This window comes from Dermacentor albipictus, chromosome 8 (genome assembly GCF_038994185.2).
Source record: "Dermacentor albipictus isolate Rhodes 1998 colony chromosome 8, USDA_Dalb.pri_finalv2, whole genome shotgun sequence".
Classification (NCBI taxonomy): domain Eukaryota; kingdom Metazoa; phylum Arthropoda; class Arachnida; order Ixodida; family Ixodidae; genus Dermacentor; species Dermacentor albipictus.
The window spans coordinates 95,175,513-95,191,739 of NC_091828.1; the positions used below are offsets into that span (position 1 = coordinate 95,175,513).

General features: G+C 46.3%; 1 protein-coding gene across 2 annotated transcripts in view; it reads right to left on the bottom strand.

Moving 5' to 3' along the window:
* LOC139048875 (testis-expressed protein 2) overlaps positions 1-16,227 on the bottom strand; it is a 41,209-nt gene that overhangs the window by 13,927 nt on the left and 11,055 nt on the right. For both annotated transcript variants that reach the window (XM_070523768.1, XM_070523769.1), the window contains exons 3-10: positions 14,005-14,281; positions 9,954-10,375; positions 6,478-6,928; positions 5,178-5,422; positions 4,311-4,537; positions 2,150-2,353; positions 1,410-1,600; positions 391-516 (exon numbers count right to left, since the gene is read on the bottom strand). In XM_070523768.1, coding sequence (XP_070379869.1) covers positions 391-516; positions 1,410-1,600; positions 2,150-2,353; positions 4,311-4,537; positions 5,178-5,422; positions 6,478-6,928; positions 9,954-10,375; positions 14,005-14,281 — 2,143 coding nt within the window. The remainder of the gene's footprint in view (positions 1-390; positions 517-1,409; positions 1,601-2,149; positions 2,354-4,310; positions 4,538-5,177; positions 5,423-6,477; positions 6,929-9,953; positions 10,376-14,004; positions 14,282-16,227) is intronic.

A 16,227-nucleotide genomic window follows, 5' to 3' on the forward strand; every position in this document is an offset into this window, starting at 1 on the left:
CAAAACTAACCTTGTTCATCTCAGTGTTGAAGTTATGGACCATTACTTACAGCATGCTAGAAAACAAAGCTAAAGTTTTAATTTTTATTAAGGACATACTGTCATCCAAGGACCAAGCAGGGCAGCATAACAGGAGGCAATTGGCAAGATAAGCTCAAACATAAGACGGGAACTGGGAGAAGTTCAGACATGATTCAGCACTAGTGCAGGTTATGGCAAAAAAGATAAGCAAAGTTATTTCGAGCATACTTCAGTCCAAGAGTGAAGGTGCTTCAATTAACACCAAAAACAGCTTTGCGCCTTTTTCCTATATTTGGTTTACATGAAGCTCCACACTATTTGACAACAGTGGTTGACTCTGTGGTTGAATCTTGGCGCAAGCGCATTCACCTTGATACGGTTGAGCTTCTTCTGAATGCGACGCCTGACGACGTCGGCCCACTCGTTCTGGGTGAAGACGTCATAGAAGAGCCGCCCAATCAGCATGTTCAGCCACTGCGTGTCAGACTTGATACCCTGGGTAGGCGACGAAAAAGAAAAAGAAGGAAATAAAAGGTTCATTGTCAAACTTGCAACGAAAAGCTATGCCTATGTTGCACAATAGTACTGCATTTTTCTGCTACGACCTTCCCTGACAAATGAAAAATAGGAGATTCGAGATTTAAAAAAATTCTTTTTGCTTACCAAGTTTCATAGCAGTAATGGACATCAAAACTTGTGAGATCATCGGCAATATGTTTACTACTGAACAAACATTCAGTCCCTTAAATTTTTAATCATTTACTTCAGGAAGGCATGTCGTGATTTCAGAATTGAAGTTGGCCAGTGCTAAAAGCATAACATTCAGCTAGAAGCCCGTGTGTGCCTTGCACCACTACTGTGAAATAAGCCCGCAAAATCTCCAGCAACAGGTACTGTAGTTCCAGTTAAAACCTTTCCACACTGTGGAAAAAATTCAGCGGAGCAAAGTTGACAGGGATAGAACATGTATGTTTCTCAAAACATGTAACTTGGCACGCAGTTTTTAGCAGAAGGCTACGATTTCAGTACTGGAGTGGTATTCTTGGACGATTACTTTCAAGGATACCTTCAGTTGCGCGAGATTTTGTGCCTCTAGCACCGGACATGCCGGCGCCTATGGGTGACAGTGTTCCTGGCGTTGTGCCAGGAATGAGGTCGCCCGTAGATGCCGATGCATCTGGCTTTAGACCATGTGAAACCTCGACAGAGTGAAGGTGTCCCTTAAGAGGCGATATCTCGGAAAATCGTCCCTTGGCTAACTTGAACTGTACAATTAAAACATAAACATTGCCATCTTTGTATTTCTCCGCAGCGACGGATGAACATGACGCCCCGTTGAATAAATGACAGGCGCGCAAGGTGCATGTGCTCCAGCGCCGAGACCGTACCTGTGAGAAACCGGTGGTCGGCGGGGAAGGAAGCAGCGAGGCCACGGCCGTGCTCTTCGGCATCGCGAGGCACGACGGAAGCCACTGCTGCTCGCGATGCCGCAGCTGAAGCTCCTCCATGTAGGCCTCGTACGTGACGAGCTGGCCGGACGAGTCGTCAAACTGCATCCGCCTCACCTTTGAGCTCCTGCCTGCAAAGGGGCCGCGGATGGGAAAGATACTCGTGGCCCTATGGTTTCCACAGAGATTTCGTGCACTATTAGAAGCATTAAAGCTGCACTGATTACGTCATTGAAGGAAATTCTGGGGTTTCACGCGTCAAAACCACAGTGCGACTATGAGGCACGTCCCAGTGGGGGGTACTCCGGGTTTTCACCACTTGGGGTTGTTTAACATGCATCCAAAGCGCGGTAGGTTTTCATTAAGCAAACACGCTCGTACTCGGAAGCTCCATAGCATCCAAACGTTTAGATGCTGGGGTCGGCGGTGCCACACTGCGTTTGTTCACTGCCTGGGCTCAAGGTCGCAGGGTGTGTTCATAGCTGAATTCCGTCGGGCATCTCTTACCGAGATGCACCGTTTCCCCAAGCCTGCTCACCAAAGCTTCGTTTACACAGACTAAGGGGAGGCGTGGGGGGTCTGCATGACGTTTTTCGCTACAAACACTACGCCATTCATTGATGTACTTCACTACACAAAGCGTCACTAGAACTGAAATGGAAAACTGAACCGAAGCTCACCACCACAGGCGATGGCCTGCTGGAACCTCCGGAACCACTCTTCCTTCTCCCGGCACGTCCGTGCGAACAAGTATAGCACCTCGTGCTCCAGCCTGGCCTGCGTGGCTGACGTGCACGCCTGCTGAGAGTCCTTCGACACAGAGCCGTTCGTCTGTGCCTGAGCCTTGTCCTGGCTCGAGTCCTTGCCGGCCACAGCAGTTTTGGCTAGAAGGTGCACAAGGTGGGCACGGCTCACTCTCGAGAGAACGCTCACGCTGAACGGCAGTGCTAAATCAGCATGGACTGGCAAAGTACTTCACAAAAGCTCCCAAAATTTATCAATTTCCAGGAAGGAGGTGGACTGTTACTAAAGAAAAAACAATGGCCAAAAACTTCCATTCTTGAATTTTTGCTCCGAGATCTCTATGCCAGTAGGCCGGCGTGACGGTACGAATTTTCAAGGGCCATATTTACTTGGGCAAGACCCATGCTTTTTTTTTTTTTAATTCGTATAGTGGCAGGGCGTACATTGTCCGGGCCATATATCTGATAAAACCACAAACTAGATCGCGAATGACATAAATAAAAAATAACGCAAACGCTGGCTACACACAATACGTGCACTTATTTGACATTCAGCACCACTTATCAAGCTCTGTGTCACTCATCGCTCCAGGTCATGTTTGCTGTCATTGTCACCGGAGCTCGCGTTGGATTGTGGCAGGTAAATTTGGCGAAACCTTTTTCTTTTTTTCTTCAACTTTTTTTACCTCAGAAATAGGGACTGTAGGTTTTAAACAAGTAAATAAAGCATTCTCTAACATTTCCGCAATCCAGAACAGAAAACATTTTTAAAAATTATTAGTTTGTACTCCTGCTTAATTGAGAATGCCATGTATTTATTCTGCTATGATAAACATTGAACCAAACATGAAGCGACGCTGTCAAAATCCACGACGTTACTGCAAACCGATGCACAAACTTCAGGATGTCGTCGCCCGCTGCCTTTCGCTTCTCTTACGGTGCACCAAGCCTCGTCCTGCAGCACGAGCTGCCAATCTATTATTGCAGGAGTGCGATTTTGCTAAATGAGCTCAGCTTGCTACAACATATGAAACAGTACAGTATTCATCTCTGGTGCATCTCCCTCCAAGAGTGGTGAACCAGGGAGGCCGGCATCGAATGAATGCTGGAAGGCGCACGAAACCATGGACGAGGCAGACAACAATGTCAGTGCACGACTCCCGTTTGTGCTTGCGATCCGTTTTCAGCGAGGGTGACGTCGACATTGTACTGCGACAGTACTTTCCCTTCCACTTTGCAGCAAAACTGCCAAGCGATAGACAAATGAACTGACGAGGTTTTACACCTCAAAGCCACCCAGTGGAACATGACAGGCATTGCTTCAGAGATTTTCCTGTTAAAGAAGTCTGCTGTGGCATCGGTAGTGGAGGTGAAAGTTAATAAGCCCTCCACTATTGATGTGGCATTTCATTGCCCTTAAAGTAGTCTTGGCATTGTAAAACAGCAATTTTTGAAAAACAAGGAACAATTGCGGGAAACTGCAGGAATTAATGAACCTAAAGGCAGCCAGGGAGAGAGCCGGGTTTGTTCTGCTCTGCAGAAACAGCGCCTTTTGGTTTTGGCACTTGCAGGATTAAATTCGGTGTTGCTTAATTAAGAACGGCCACGATTGAAGTAAAGATTCGAGGAGCTTGATTTTTGTTATTTACAACAAGTCAAGGAAAGCGCGGGGAAAATTAGCTCGATATTTCAATTGAAATTTGCAAGTTATAATAAGGAAAAGGGAAATGAAAGTGGAAAAAAAAAATAGATTTCGCCACAGGCAACTGCCGAATCCCGGACATCCGCATCACACACATAATGCAGAGATTTCTCAGAGAAATCCGCAGGGGGGTTTTCGTTGCAGTTTCACGCTACAATCAAGTGAATGACAATTTTCCCTTTCCTGTTGAGTTCTGTTCTAGCAGTTCAGAGGGCAATTCCAACAACAATCAACTTCGGGTAATAGCAAACACATTTTGTTCATTGAAGGTGTTGGTTGCATCTGCACTGCGCTATACAAAATATAAAGCAGCCAGTATATATATATATATATATATATATATATATATATATATATATATATATATATATATATATATATCCAGCATGAACTCACAACTTGTCAGGTCTTCCTTGGAAGAGGCCGGGGCAGCAGCGGCAGCAGTGTCGGCCTCGTCATTGTTGGGGTCCCTCACGTAGAGGTCCTTGACCGTGTCGTTCGTGTCGTCGTCGGAGTTGAAGCGGGTCATTGTGTCGGCCTGGCTGGAGTCAATCTGCATCTGGCGCACATGGTGGTCCTCGGACGGTATCAGAAGACAAATCGGGTACTTCTTGTTCCACAATCTGGACGGGTGAAGACAGAACAGTTGAAGGAAAAGGCATGTCAACGTCTTTTCTTTTTGTTTTTGCTAAGCAAGAAATTTGTTAGACAGGTTATTTGTCCTGATTACTTTAATCTAGGTAGTGCCCCGAAGCTGGCAAGGTCAGAAAAAGAGAAAAAAAGAAAGCATGAGAGTGTGAGCACACACATTTTATTACGACTGGCTAAGTAACATGTCAAAGTAGGCAGCCATCTGAATTTGTTGCATGCACAGCTTCGAACATTTGCAACCTCCCTCGTCTGTATAATATCTATCTTTACAGGCATTCCTGCTTCTTGTTTTCTGTAAAAATATGCAATGTCTTTCCCCACCCTGTGGTGTCGACTTTTCTGTGTTACAGTGAAAGCCATGTGGTTAGCAGCAGAGTTGCAAAGTTTGTTGCATTGTTTCCAGCGTTAAGCGTCTGGTGGTTGTGGTCAAGCCGCATCCTTCTATCTAGATGACCCCCAACTTTGTGTGTCACTTGCCCTAAAAAGCATTGGCCTACATTAACGTAAGTGCCGTGTGTGCCAGATGTACGAAAATCCTGCGCTACTGCGAAAAAAAAACTGATACAGCCACTGAAAGAAAAAAAAAGGCCAGTGCCACCATCAAATGCTCACCTGTCCCGTGCCAGTTTCTCTGGAAGCAACATGACCTTGGCATCGGTGAGGCTGAAGTGCCGCTGACTGATAAACACGGGCTCTGGGCGCTTCTCATTCCACATGGCTCGGCGCGGCACTGGGTGCTTCGGCCAGCGCAGCCGCAGCACGTTCCCGGTCAGCACCAGGTGCACCGACTGGGTGTTGTTCATGTGATGTGTCTCGATGTGATACTCGCTCTCAAAGGGCAGCTGGGACATCCAACCCTGCAAGGGGAATCGAGAAAGATCACATGAATCCTCCGAGTTTGTTCCCTGGCGGGACAAGAAGTACGTCGAGCAGCCGTGGCCAGTGGAGTCCTGGAATGAGGACACCACCCACTCGACCTCAAGAGCAACGACCTCGATGATCCAATAAATGTTTTCTCTCTCTCTCTTCCCATGCCACAAATCAATAGCAAAAGTGCTAAAGATGCTGAAGTTGGCTGTGATACGCTTTGTATCATTGGGTTGTTCAGCAGCACAGGCAGTTCTCACACTGAAATGACCAGAAAGTTATTAGTGTCGTGCCCGTCTGTCTTTGTAACGTGGTCCAAACACTAGAGCCCCACCCAGAATACTTAACGCACCAACTTCCTATAGGTCTAACAGCACATAATGCATCGGATACAGTCAACATTAATGAGAATGGACCATAATAATCCAGCTGGAAGGTGCGTCACAGCCAAAGTCCGTGCTATCAAAAAGTAGGGCCGCGGTGTGCTAAGAAATAGCGGAACTTCGCATATACTGCTGTTTAATCCGAAAGCGGTCATAAAGATGATCAAAAGATCAAAATTACAATAGGCAGATACACGGGTTTACACGGAAATCGAACAACCATGCGGCATGACACCTTGCTGCCCATCACTTTCTGGACACTGGTTGTCTCACAAATGGCAGGTTTCTTGCACTAGAGTGTGTGTGTGTGTGTGTGTGCGTGCGTGTATATATATATATATATATATGTATATATATATATATATATATATATATATATATATATATATATATATATATATATATATATATATATATATATATAAAAACCTGCATAAATGACGATATTAATGACCAGCACAATGGCAATGAACCGGCTGCGCAGCCCGAGCACATCACCACCACGGGTGGCAAAAACACTGGCTATAGTTTTTCTCACAAAACAGTGATCGGTCAATAAAGTGGTATCCCAATTTTGTCTTTCGCAATAAGTGACGACCACTGTCGAACCTGCAGCACAAACGAGAGCTGCAGCACGATGGCAACGAACGGGAGGCACCCACCTCGTACGAGTTGGCGTCCAGGCGACTCGAGTCGCCCATAGGGTACCGCGGCACCTTCAGCGGCGGCATCCTGGCATAGTTCGGCACCTCAAAGGGGAACCGCTCCTGCGTCGGCACCAGCAGGTACCACAGGAAGCCGAAGGTGAAGAAGGACACGACAAAGCCGATGACGAGGCCGCTCGAGAACGACGGCATGGGCAGCACCATGGCCAACAGCCCGATGACGCCCGCTATGAGGAACGAATTGGTCTTCATCATGGTGTGCACGAGCGCGGTGAGATTCGGCGTCTGCGAGGCGCGAAATGCGGCCGAGAAGTCGTGAGAGGCCGCGGGCGGCTGGGCCTGGACGGGCTGCTTCAGGGGCCTCTCAGGCTGCTCGACAAACTCCCAGGACGTGAGGTCGGGGTCGGGGCCCTCGTCGCCACCAGTGCTTGCAAATTGTACGGTGGCCCTGTTGGGAGTAAAAATTACTTTGTGAGCTATCGCTTCTTCGGTGAGCTTTTGAACAGAGACTACCAGAATTTGTCTTTTTTTGGGGTTTTCGGTTTTGCGAGGATGTCATTTCTTGCCAAACAAATATGCAAGCACAATCGAAAGAAGCGGGTTGCATTGTCTTGCCTTTGTAAAGCTGTGACACAAGGTCCACAAGTAAGCAGATAGAGTTGCTTGTTGTTGTTCGTAGTTAAAAAATGACATTTCGCTCTGCTATCTATTGAAAAGCTGCACAACGTTGCCTTTCTGCTATACAGTAAAACCCCGTAATAATGAAACGGGATATAACGAAATAATAGATATAGCGAAGTGAAATTCCCATTGAAATCTTCATAGAGATTCATGTTAAAGTACATGCAATAATGGATACAACGAATTAATGCATATAACAAAGTAATTTTAACTGCCGCTTCCACTTCGTTATAACGATGTTTTACTATACATTGTTCAACTATCCGAAACACAATGCCAGAACGTGAGCTCTGTCAGAGGCAAAATAGTCTGCACATGATTTGACCGGCGCTTAAATGTGGGCCACATATTTTGGTTAGCTGCACAGGGTCTACAGAAACAAGGCACAAGAAAGCTGTGCTTACCATGGAACATGAAATGCGTGTGCCGGCACAGGGTGCTGCTACACCAAAAGTGCATTGCAGACGTGTTTGGCCACTGGATAACTACAGTTACCTGGAACTCAGCCCCACTACAATCATCAGTGCACTTGTAATTCCAAAGCTCAAGACGTCACAAGCTAAAACTGAAACAGAAATGGCATGGAAGGAAGAACAGGAAGCGCAAAGTGCTGAACACAACCCTTCCGTTTCATCTCATTGCTGTTTGAGTTAAAAAAACAGAGTCAGCCCAGAGTGTGCCCGATTGTGAAGTTACACCAGCCCCTTGCTGGTGTTGCTGGGTGTGGCACAGCACATGTCCTCATGGTATTTTCGGAGCATACAGCAGGCTGCACCACATTCTTTTTCGTAAGAAACCCCCGGATCTAACGCACTGCTGGAATTTAAATGATGCAAAGCTTTCTTGAGCTCGCAGCAGCCGTATGGGACACAAGTACCGTATAGACTTGTGCAAGGGCCACGCTTTTTTTCTTTTTTCACAATTTCACGGGACTGAGCCTTTTGGTGAAAATGGTGCCGGTGCATCCAGCGACTACTGCACACCCAGGATCCCCGGATGAACGATTGCATCAGAGGTCAACGCTCAGCTCTCACCATCTGGTAGCAGTACGTGGAAGTACGCAGCGTGCGAAAATTCGCCGACGTGTGCGTGGTGCATCGGGACATCCAATTCGATTGCTTCTCTGACGGAACTTTTTTCTAAATTTTGGGCTGCTAAGTTGGGCGTGTGACCCTTACGCGAGTCTATACAGCACACTGTCTTCGCCTATTGCTGTTAGCCGTTTGTGTCACGAGGGCAATAGCAGTGTATGACGCTTGCCAAGTGTATGCACACAGAACTACCACACATATCCAAGCACATCTAAAAGGGTCTCGAACCACCCCTTAAGGCATGGTGCAAAAAACGCAGTCTAAGGATTGCATACACTGCTGTGAACATCTCGGCCAAATTTTGCAGTCATGTGGAGCATGTGGAACTCGTAAGCAGAGCATGAAGTGACCTTTTTGTCAAACACGCTTTTCAATGGAAGTATTCTCACACTTTTTGGTCTGCCATATAGCAGATGCCCATATGCGGCTGCTATTGGCCAACAGCTGATGTCATCAAGAAGGGTGTTTGCATCAGTCTGCTTCTTCCTACTCTTACTTTGTATGTTTATTGATGCATTTTAATAAACAGGTTGAAGTAAGCAAAAATCTGCTTTAAAATTTCAATAATATGTAATTACACACTTCCGGAAGAAGCAGACTACCATCTGCTCACGCTTGACCCCGGCCGCTCGCGTAGGAAATAAACTTTGGCCACCCTGCTCATCAGTGTCCTAGCCGTTGGGACTCGCTAATTTTGACCAACTCTGAATACTCTACTAGCCCCTTAAAATTCGGACCCTAAACATGCTTGCCAGCACGTGCTCACTCCTGGCCGCTCCTGGCTAGACGTCTTGACAGACTTCGCTTCGGTTGAGCTATTCACAGTGCTTCAAAATACATGTTGGATGTGGCTACAATCTGTGAGTCAAGTCAGTGTAAGACAAAGTCAGTCCGCACCACCTAATAGGGTAAGACTGCACCATATGAGTGCGAGCACACACTCAAACCCTGTCGTGACAAAGCAAACGCTGCGGATATGCGCTACAGTTGCACGTAGCTGCAGTCCGCTACGTACTGTAGGAACCACAGCCGCCTCGGGATGTCGTCACGAGTCCGCTCACCGAGAGCATTACGGCTTGTTGAGGACAACCACGTTTAGCATATTGTAAGCACCAAAATCAGAAATAGTGCCGTCTATGCAAACATTCACAATAACATTTGAACTGCCCACCACAGTGACGTTCAGTAGGCGGAGTGTTGCGGGCAGGCCCCCCTCTGCCATAGCCTTCACAGTGCAAGGTATTGAAGAAGGAACAGGAGCATCGCGAAGGGGATTGTAGGCGACCTTTGATTGCCAATATCTTCGCTTCTGCTGAACGTATTGAAGTACTTCTTGCGTCAAAGTATTTCTGAAATAGTCTATTTTAACTTCAAATGCATTTCTAATAAGTGGTTCAGGGCCCCTTTAAGGCTGTATACCCCTTTTGTCTCAGTGGCGCACTCATTCTGTGCGAGTGACCAAGAATGTCCATATACCAAGTGGCGCATACGCAGCGATCCGAGTCGTCTACTTGGCAAGACAGCCGCCAGCATATAACCAGTGCCCCCCATGTCGCTTACACATATTCACAAATATATCCGGCCAAGAAACAATGCCAAACGCCAAACCCCGGAGAAGAGGCAAAGAAATTTTGCTTTAAGAAAAAACACTAAGCAGTGCTAGACAACGTGCCGTAAAGTAGAGAACAGTCGGTGCTTCACCTGGTGCTGCCCGTCCTAGTCGTGCCCGTGTCTTCGCCCTTCTCGGTCGCCTCCTTGCACTCGTCCAGCGTGTGTCCCGTCGTGCGGGCCGACGTCTCATCGTCATGGAGCACAATAGAGGAGGCGGTGGTGGTGCCGGTCGTCGTGCCAGCGGCGTCGCTTGTGGCAGCTGCCGACTTCGAGTCATCGTCTCGGCGTAGCAGCCGCGTGCCGTGCCGCTTCTCTTCCAGCCGCTTGGTGAGGCGCCCCTTGAGGCCCATGAACCAGCCGTCCGTGCCTTCGCTGGGGCCAGCGGCAGTGGTGTTGGCAGTCCCGCTAGGCGACGTTGGCAAGTTGGCCTCGGCCGCGGAATGCGACAGGGAGGCCTTCTTGCTGAACTTGGAAAGGTAGTCCTTGACAGAGTCCTTGACTGGCGATGACTCCTGGGCACCAAGGAGCAATTGAATGAATGGGGGAGGGGTACGATTTTGATATTGTTTTTCCATATAAAGAGCAGGCCTGCTCAGGGAAACTGTTTAAATTTAACGATTCACTGAGTGGTCCCAACCACCAATATTATGTATACTTAGACTGATAAAGCATTCTTTCAAATATCTGCACTAATTTCACGGTAATAGGTTGGTTACTACAAGAGAACATGAGTCAAAGCTCAATTATTTTTATTTTCATGCACCAACATCGATACGTCATTGTGACATTACCAAGCTTAAGGTATTTTTTTTTTGTACTTGGGTCATTGTAAATGTTTTTGAAACTTTTGAAGTTCAATCATTGGCTTTTTCTAGATTACAGCGCGTAGAAATTGAAATGCACCCCGGCGCCTTTGTGCTGGCCTTTCACCTGTTCTGCCGTCCTTACCGCCTCAGCCTTTTCACTTGCGACGGTCGCCGCTGCTGGCACAGCGAGTGTGAGGGAGACCTCCACCGGACAGCACCCGGTAAGTACACATTTTCCTATTGTCTGCCAGCCCCTTTGTAAGGGTCTCGGACTTGAGCTCGCCTATGGTGCCTTTGCACCTATGGCAAAGGCATACCTTGTCTTGAGGCGTTTCTGAAAGGTAAGCCTAGTTCTTGCGCGTGGTCGTACTGCACCGAGCTACACTTATCGGAGGCCTAAGCCGACGGACGTTGCCCGAGCTCTCGCGAGTGGTTCCACTGGTTATCGCGAGAGCAAGCAGTGTAGCTGCGGGGACTTTTCCTAGCAGCATGTCGTGGAGAGCCATCCTTTCACAGCGACGTGCTAACGGCACCCGTCTATTTTTTGTCCTTGACGCGGTAGCCCTTTCATTCCCACGCCGGCCAGGGACTGAGGTTTGTGCTGTGTTGGGTGCCGCCGGAGACAAACGGTTTCCACTAACTTAGGGCAATACTGTGTTCTCATGCGTGCACAGTGCTTGTTGGTAGCCCCCTTCTGTGGCTCGAGTGCGTGAACAGTGACGCATTAGAGTATGTGAGGTGATGGCTGACACGGCTTTGTGGCTTGCTAAGCCTGGACCCACGGGGGTCAGTACTCCCGTGAGATAACACCCCTCCCCCCCGCTACCCCAAGCGTAGTCCACCTTTACCCACAAATAAAATTGACTATGCCCAAGCAGACAACATCAAATTTTTCGATGCCCCGGCAAGCTGGAGCAATACTTTCGAGGCACCATTGCCACCAATCTATTGCACCTCTTTTCAGGTTTACCAAGAATTTTTGTGTGAAAATGGCGATGTTCCTGGCGCTGTAGAAGGGTTATTCGTTAATACAGCTTAATTTTCTTTTAAGAGTTTCTTTAAAGGGAAAGTAAAGGCAAATAATTAGTCTACGTGTACTGTTTAAATACCATTCCAGAAACCTCGCAACACTTTTCTCGTGCCAAGAGAAGACTTAACTTAGGAGAAAATTGCATCTGAAGGGTCCGAACGCCTTTTTTGAAATTCAAATCTCCCGCCACCCCACCAGGGAAGTGGTGACATTGCATACGCCATCACCACCTTTTGCTGCCATCGGTGAGTAAAACGGCACTTGACAGATCGCGCTACCGAGCCAAGACAGAGTGGCGGATTCGCCGCTGCGGCTGCTTTTTGGTCAAGTGGCGTAGACCATTGGGGCATCCCACGACATTACATGGAAGTTGAATACTCCGCTACTTGCAGTTTGAGTTTCACGAGCCAGCAATTACTAAAACGCTAAAGCGTGGGCGGTGCAGACTCGAGTGAAAATGAAACCTTTCGACTGCCCGCATCGTTGTCAAGGGTAATTTCAATTATGTAGTTATTTTTTCTAAACATGATATAGAATGGGAGAAGTAGCATTTTATATCGTCTTATAGTATCACACAAGAATGGTTTTTGCAATGAGTGGTTGAGTACCAGTGACAAAATTTAACTGAGGAGTGCTTTCGTCATTGGGCAAGTACTTGAATGTCCCGGGGGAGCCTAATCATGTCCTGCATTTACCTCAATTTCTCGATTATTAAGGCGCTGTTTGTGATAATACTGACGCTTCAGAGATTCTTGAGCACTAATCTATCACTTTAGCTTGACTTAATATTTGCCTTTAGTATCCCTTTAAGAAAGCAGAACATTGACTGATTACCAACAACTTTCTCAAACATTTTCCCAGGATCCGCATATAGTGTACAAAACCTCTGACCAGTTTCTTCAGCATCACTTTCACAAAAAAAGAGGCAATGCATTTTGTAGGTTCAATTTTCTTTTCTTGCGCCAAGTCGCCAATGCAAGTGAAACAGCAGCACAGCGAGATCCGAGCCAATTAAAAAGGCTAACAGAATTTAAAAAAAATGAACTGGTTCAATGGAAAATAGAGTTTCAGAGTTGTAATATTGAGCACTGTGGTGCAAATCAAAGCTTGCACTGCTTAATGCGGGCAGTCAAACAAAAGAATAATCCGCACCATTTGCTGCGACAAAAGCAACAGCGATGCATTCAGTAATCTAGGCACGCCTTGACGCAGTCTGCATGATCCAAACAGCAAAGCAACAAACTGTCAACGTTTTTTGGACAAAAGGCAAGTGTAGGAAAGAAGACATGGATAGAAATATCTTTCTTATACTTACCTTCTGCACCACTAATGCATTGACAGCTATGAACCAAATAATGCAACATGTTTAACCCTTTCCGGCAGAAAATGTGCGTCCACAAATGTGTGTGCAAAGATATTGCATCAAAAGCAAGAGCACTGATGAAAATATTGATGCCTACTATGTGTCGCACACATCTTGAAACACTTACAATTTGACCTGTTCTTGCAAGTTTGAAAATTATGTGTAAAGCCTTTGATTAAAATCGAGTTTGAAAGTAGGACAGCTAGATGTTTGCTTTTGGGGTCAGGATGCCATAGTGTACCGTCTTTCACTGTTTTTCACAATGTTTTTACATCGGACATACTTCTCAACTGGCTGGACAGGTGCACTAAAAGCATGCTAGACGTGCAACAGTTGACATTCTCACGTCGGACCTTACTGTAGAGAGTTCTTGCACAGAGTCCACGTTCTGTAAGCATGACAAAAACTCACTGAAGAATTGTGAAGTCTTAATCTCTCCTACAGTTGCACGCATTTTGTGATTAAGATGCAAGAAATGTGGTGAAACTACATATTCAGTGGATAGAATTGGCCCCTGTGCAGGGTTAAAAAGCAGGCACGCAAACACACACACAAGGAATCAAAAGAACAACACAGATGCTGTGTTGCTTCTCTGTATTTGTGCTGCATCCTTTTGTTCCTTCTGGTGTCCAAGCCTGCATGCCTGCCTCTAAGCAACACCAATCCCTGCCAACATGCTCTATTAGTAAAGGCAAGGCGCAGAAGACCAGGACTCAAGAAGAAGAACACAAATTACAGGACCGGCGCCTGAACCAACTAGCCGAAGCGAGAGGCACCAGTCCTGTTGTTTGTGTTCTTCTTCTTGAGTTCTGGTCTTCTGCACCTAGCCTTTACTAATTCAAGCATGAACCAATTAGCCCAAGCGAGAGTTTTACTTTAACATGCTCTACTTTCAGTCCTTCTAAGCCAAAACACCTTTGCTAAACGACCCTTACAACTCACCACTTTGGTGGGCTCCGGTTCCACTGGCGATGCAACCTCAGACACGTGCGTTGCTGTGCTGGTCCCACTCGAGACTTCAGGGGGCTCAGGTGAGGGTTCCCTCTCGATATTTGCGAGCGGGTGGTCCAGGACGTCCAGGTCCGGCGCGCTGGTGGCTCGCCTTTCGGGAACTGGACCAGTGGAGTGCCTCCTTTCTACGGAGGAGTCCCGGGAGCTCGTGCTGACACCGGAGCGCTCCGCGGCCTGAGTCGATGTTCCCGGAATGGAGCTGCTGCAGCTTTTTTTAAACACAGGGAAGTTAACGCACAACCAGCGCTAATTGAGACGTGAACAGGAAATAACTGATCAGAATGCCTGTTACGGATAATTACATGAAAGCACAACGTGTAACTTCTTAGTAGCCAACACACTGAAGCAGTTAAGGAATTGTTTGCATTTGAATTTATGAAGATAGTAGTACACTTATCAAAGAAACGTGAAAATATGAAGTGAGAAAATGCACAATGCAGATGTTCCACTACCGGTTCACACTTTGGTGTCAATTAATGAATGTAGGGTTGTTTCTCTTTGGTTTCGACTGGCAATGTTAGTAGAATGCTGGCTGACGTTGTCATTCATTGGTTCCCTCTTCTGACCTGCAAGTATCTGCAATGCTTTATGGTGAATAAACTGGAAAACTATGTTGTAATAATATCTGTCCACTATAGAGACTGAATGATAGAAAGTGAAGTGAATGAATATATTAATGCTTCTAAGCACCAATTCTGGCAGAAGCGCAATGGTGACCTTCCTATTTTTTGGAAGCATCAATTTCCAAATACATTAAATATGTATAACCTTTTGTATTGTTCCTTTTACTTCTCTGCCATTAAATAAGGGAACTGTAAAAAACATTTTCACAACAATGCTTCGCCATAGTGGCCAGGTGAGTGAAAGACTGATTATGTTGATCAGTGCTTTGAGAAGCTGAATGCTCAAACAACTGTCATTAATGACTCCTTTAAATGCATGCAGCTCATTTTAAGAGTTTTTGACAGATATGCAAGGTAGTACAATGGATCCACTACCTCTGGAGCATTACTGAAGCCACTCACTCAGCAGACTTTTCCTGTTTCTTGCAGGGATGCGCTCTAGTGTGGCCATAAAGAGGCATCATACCGAGTCCCTTGGCAATACTACAGGGAGCCCCATAGCTTCACCAAAAGAGAAGTTGTTGAAGACTGGCTCAATTACCAACCAGCCAGTTGGTTCAGCAGGACTTTTTTTTTGTATTTGTTTAATGGTATGGTACCTTCCAGCAACAAACTCAGGGACCCTTCCCGGGAGGGACCCTTCCCTGAAATTTGCTGTTTTTCTGTTGCAACATGAGTGGTAATCCAACATACTTGCTAACTTGAAAACACTGGGTGATTAAAGTGTAGGTGCTGTCTGTGGTGTGGGTGGCAGCTGCCAAGTTCACTCTTCAACCGAGGAACGAGTCTAGAGATTTCAATCTGTTGCGATTGAAAAACTGGAAATGAGTCTTTAAACGTGCCACAATATATTGTGACGTAGGTAAGACATCTCCTCAATGCATGTGTTCTTGCCATGAGTATAAGCAAGAATTAGTACGACACTATTGCAATTTACATTGGCCAGATTAATGTGCGCAGATCACGTGCAAGTTAGTGCGCATCTGTGTACATTCAAGATGTTCTAGTCTTTCTTTTGTGCTTTGCTTTCATTTGCTAAGGTGTAACCAACAAGGTGTGGTTTTATGCAAGCTGATAATTCATTTGAAACAACTTACAAAGCAGCGTGCTTAGGACGAAACAGCAGTGAAGAGGACTTGTAAAGCAAGCAAAGCTGTGCTTCCAACTGATACTTACTGAAAAATTCACAGAAAATGTTGTCCTACTGCTGACAAAGAAGATGTTGAAGCTGGGCCTGACTATACCATTCATGAATTTCTCGGCCTACCCACCGCCTCATCGGCCGCAAAGTATTCTGTAGATGTATCTTACGCATCTCTTCTCCCCATAAGAATCTGTACATATTGTGGAAAAAGCAGCAAGACAACCAATCAGAGCTAGATGACAGGGTGTGAACTTAGGTGAGTTGGTAATCCGTCGTGAAGTAGTGCAATAGAATATATTAGTACTAGTATACAATATAACAGCATAGTATAGAACTAGTAGTAGTAGTACAGCATAGTAGTTTACAATGGATAAGTTTACATTGAAG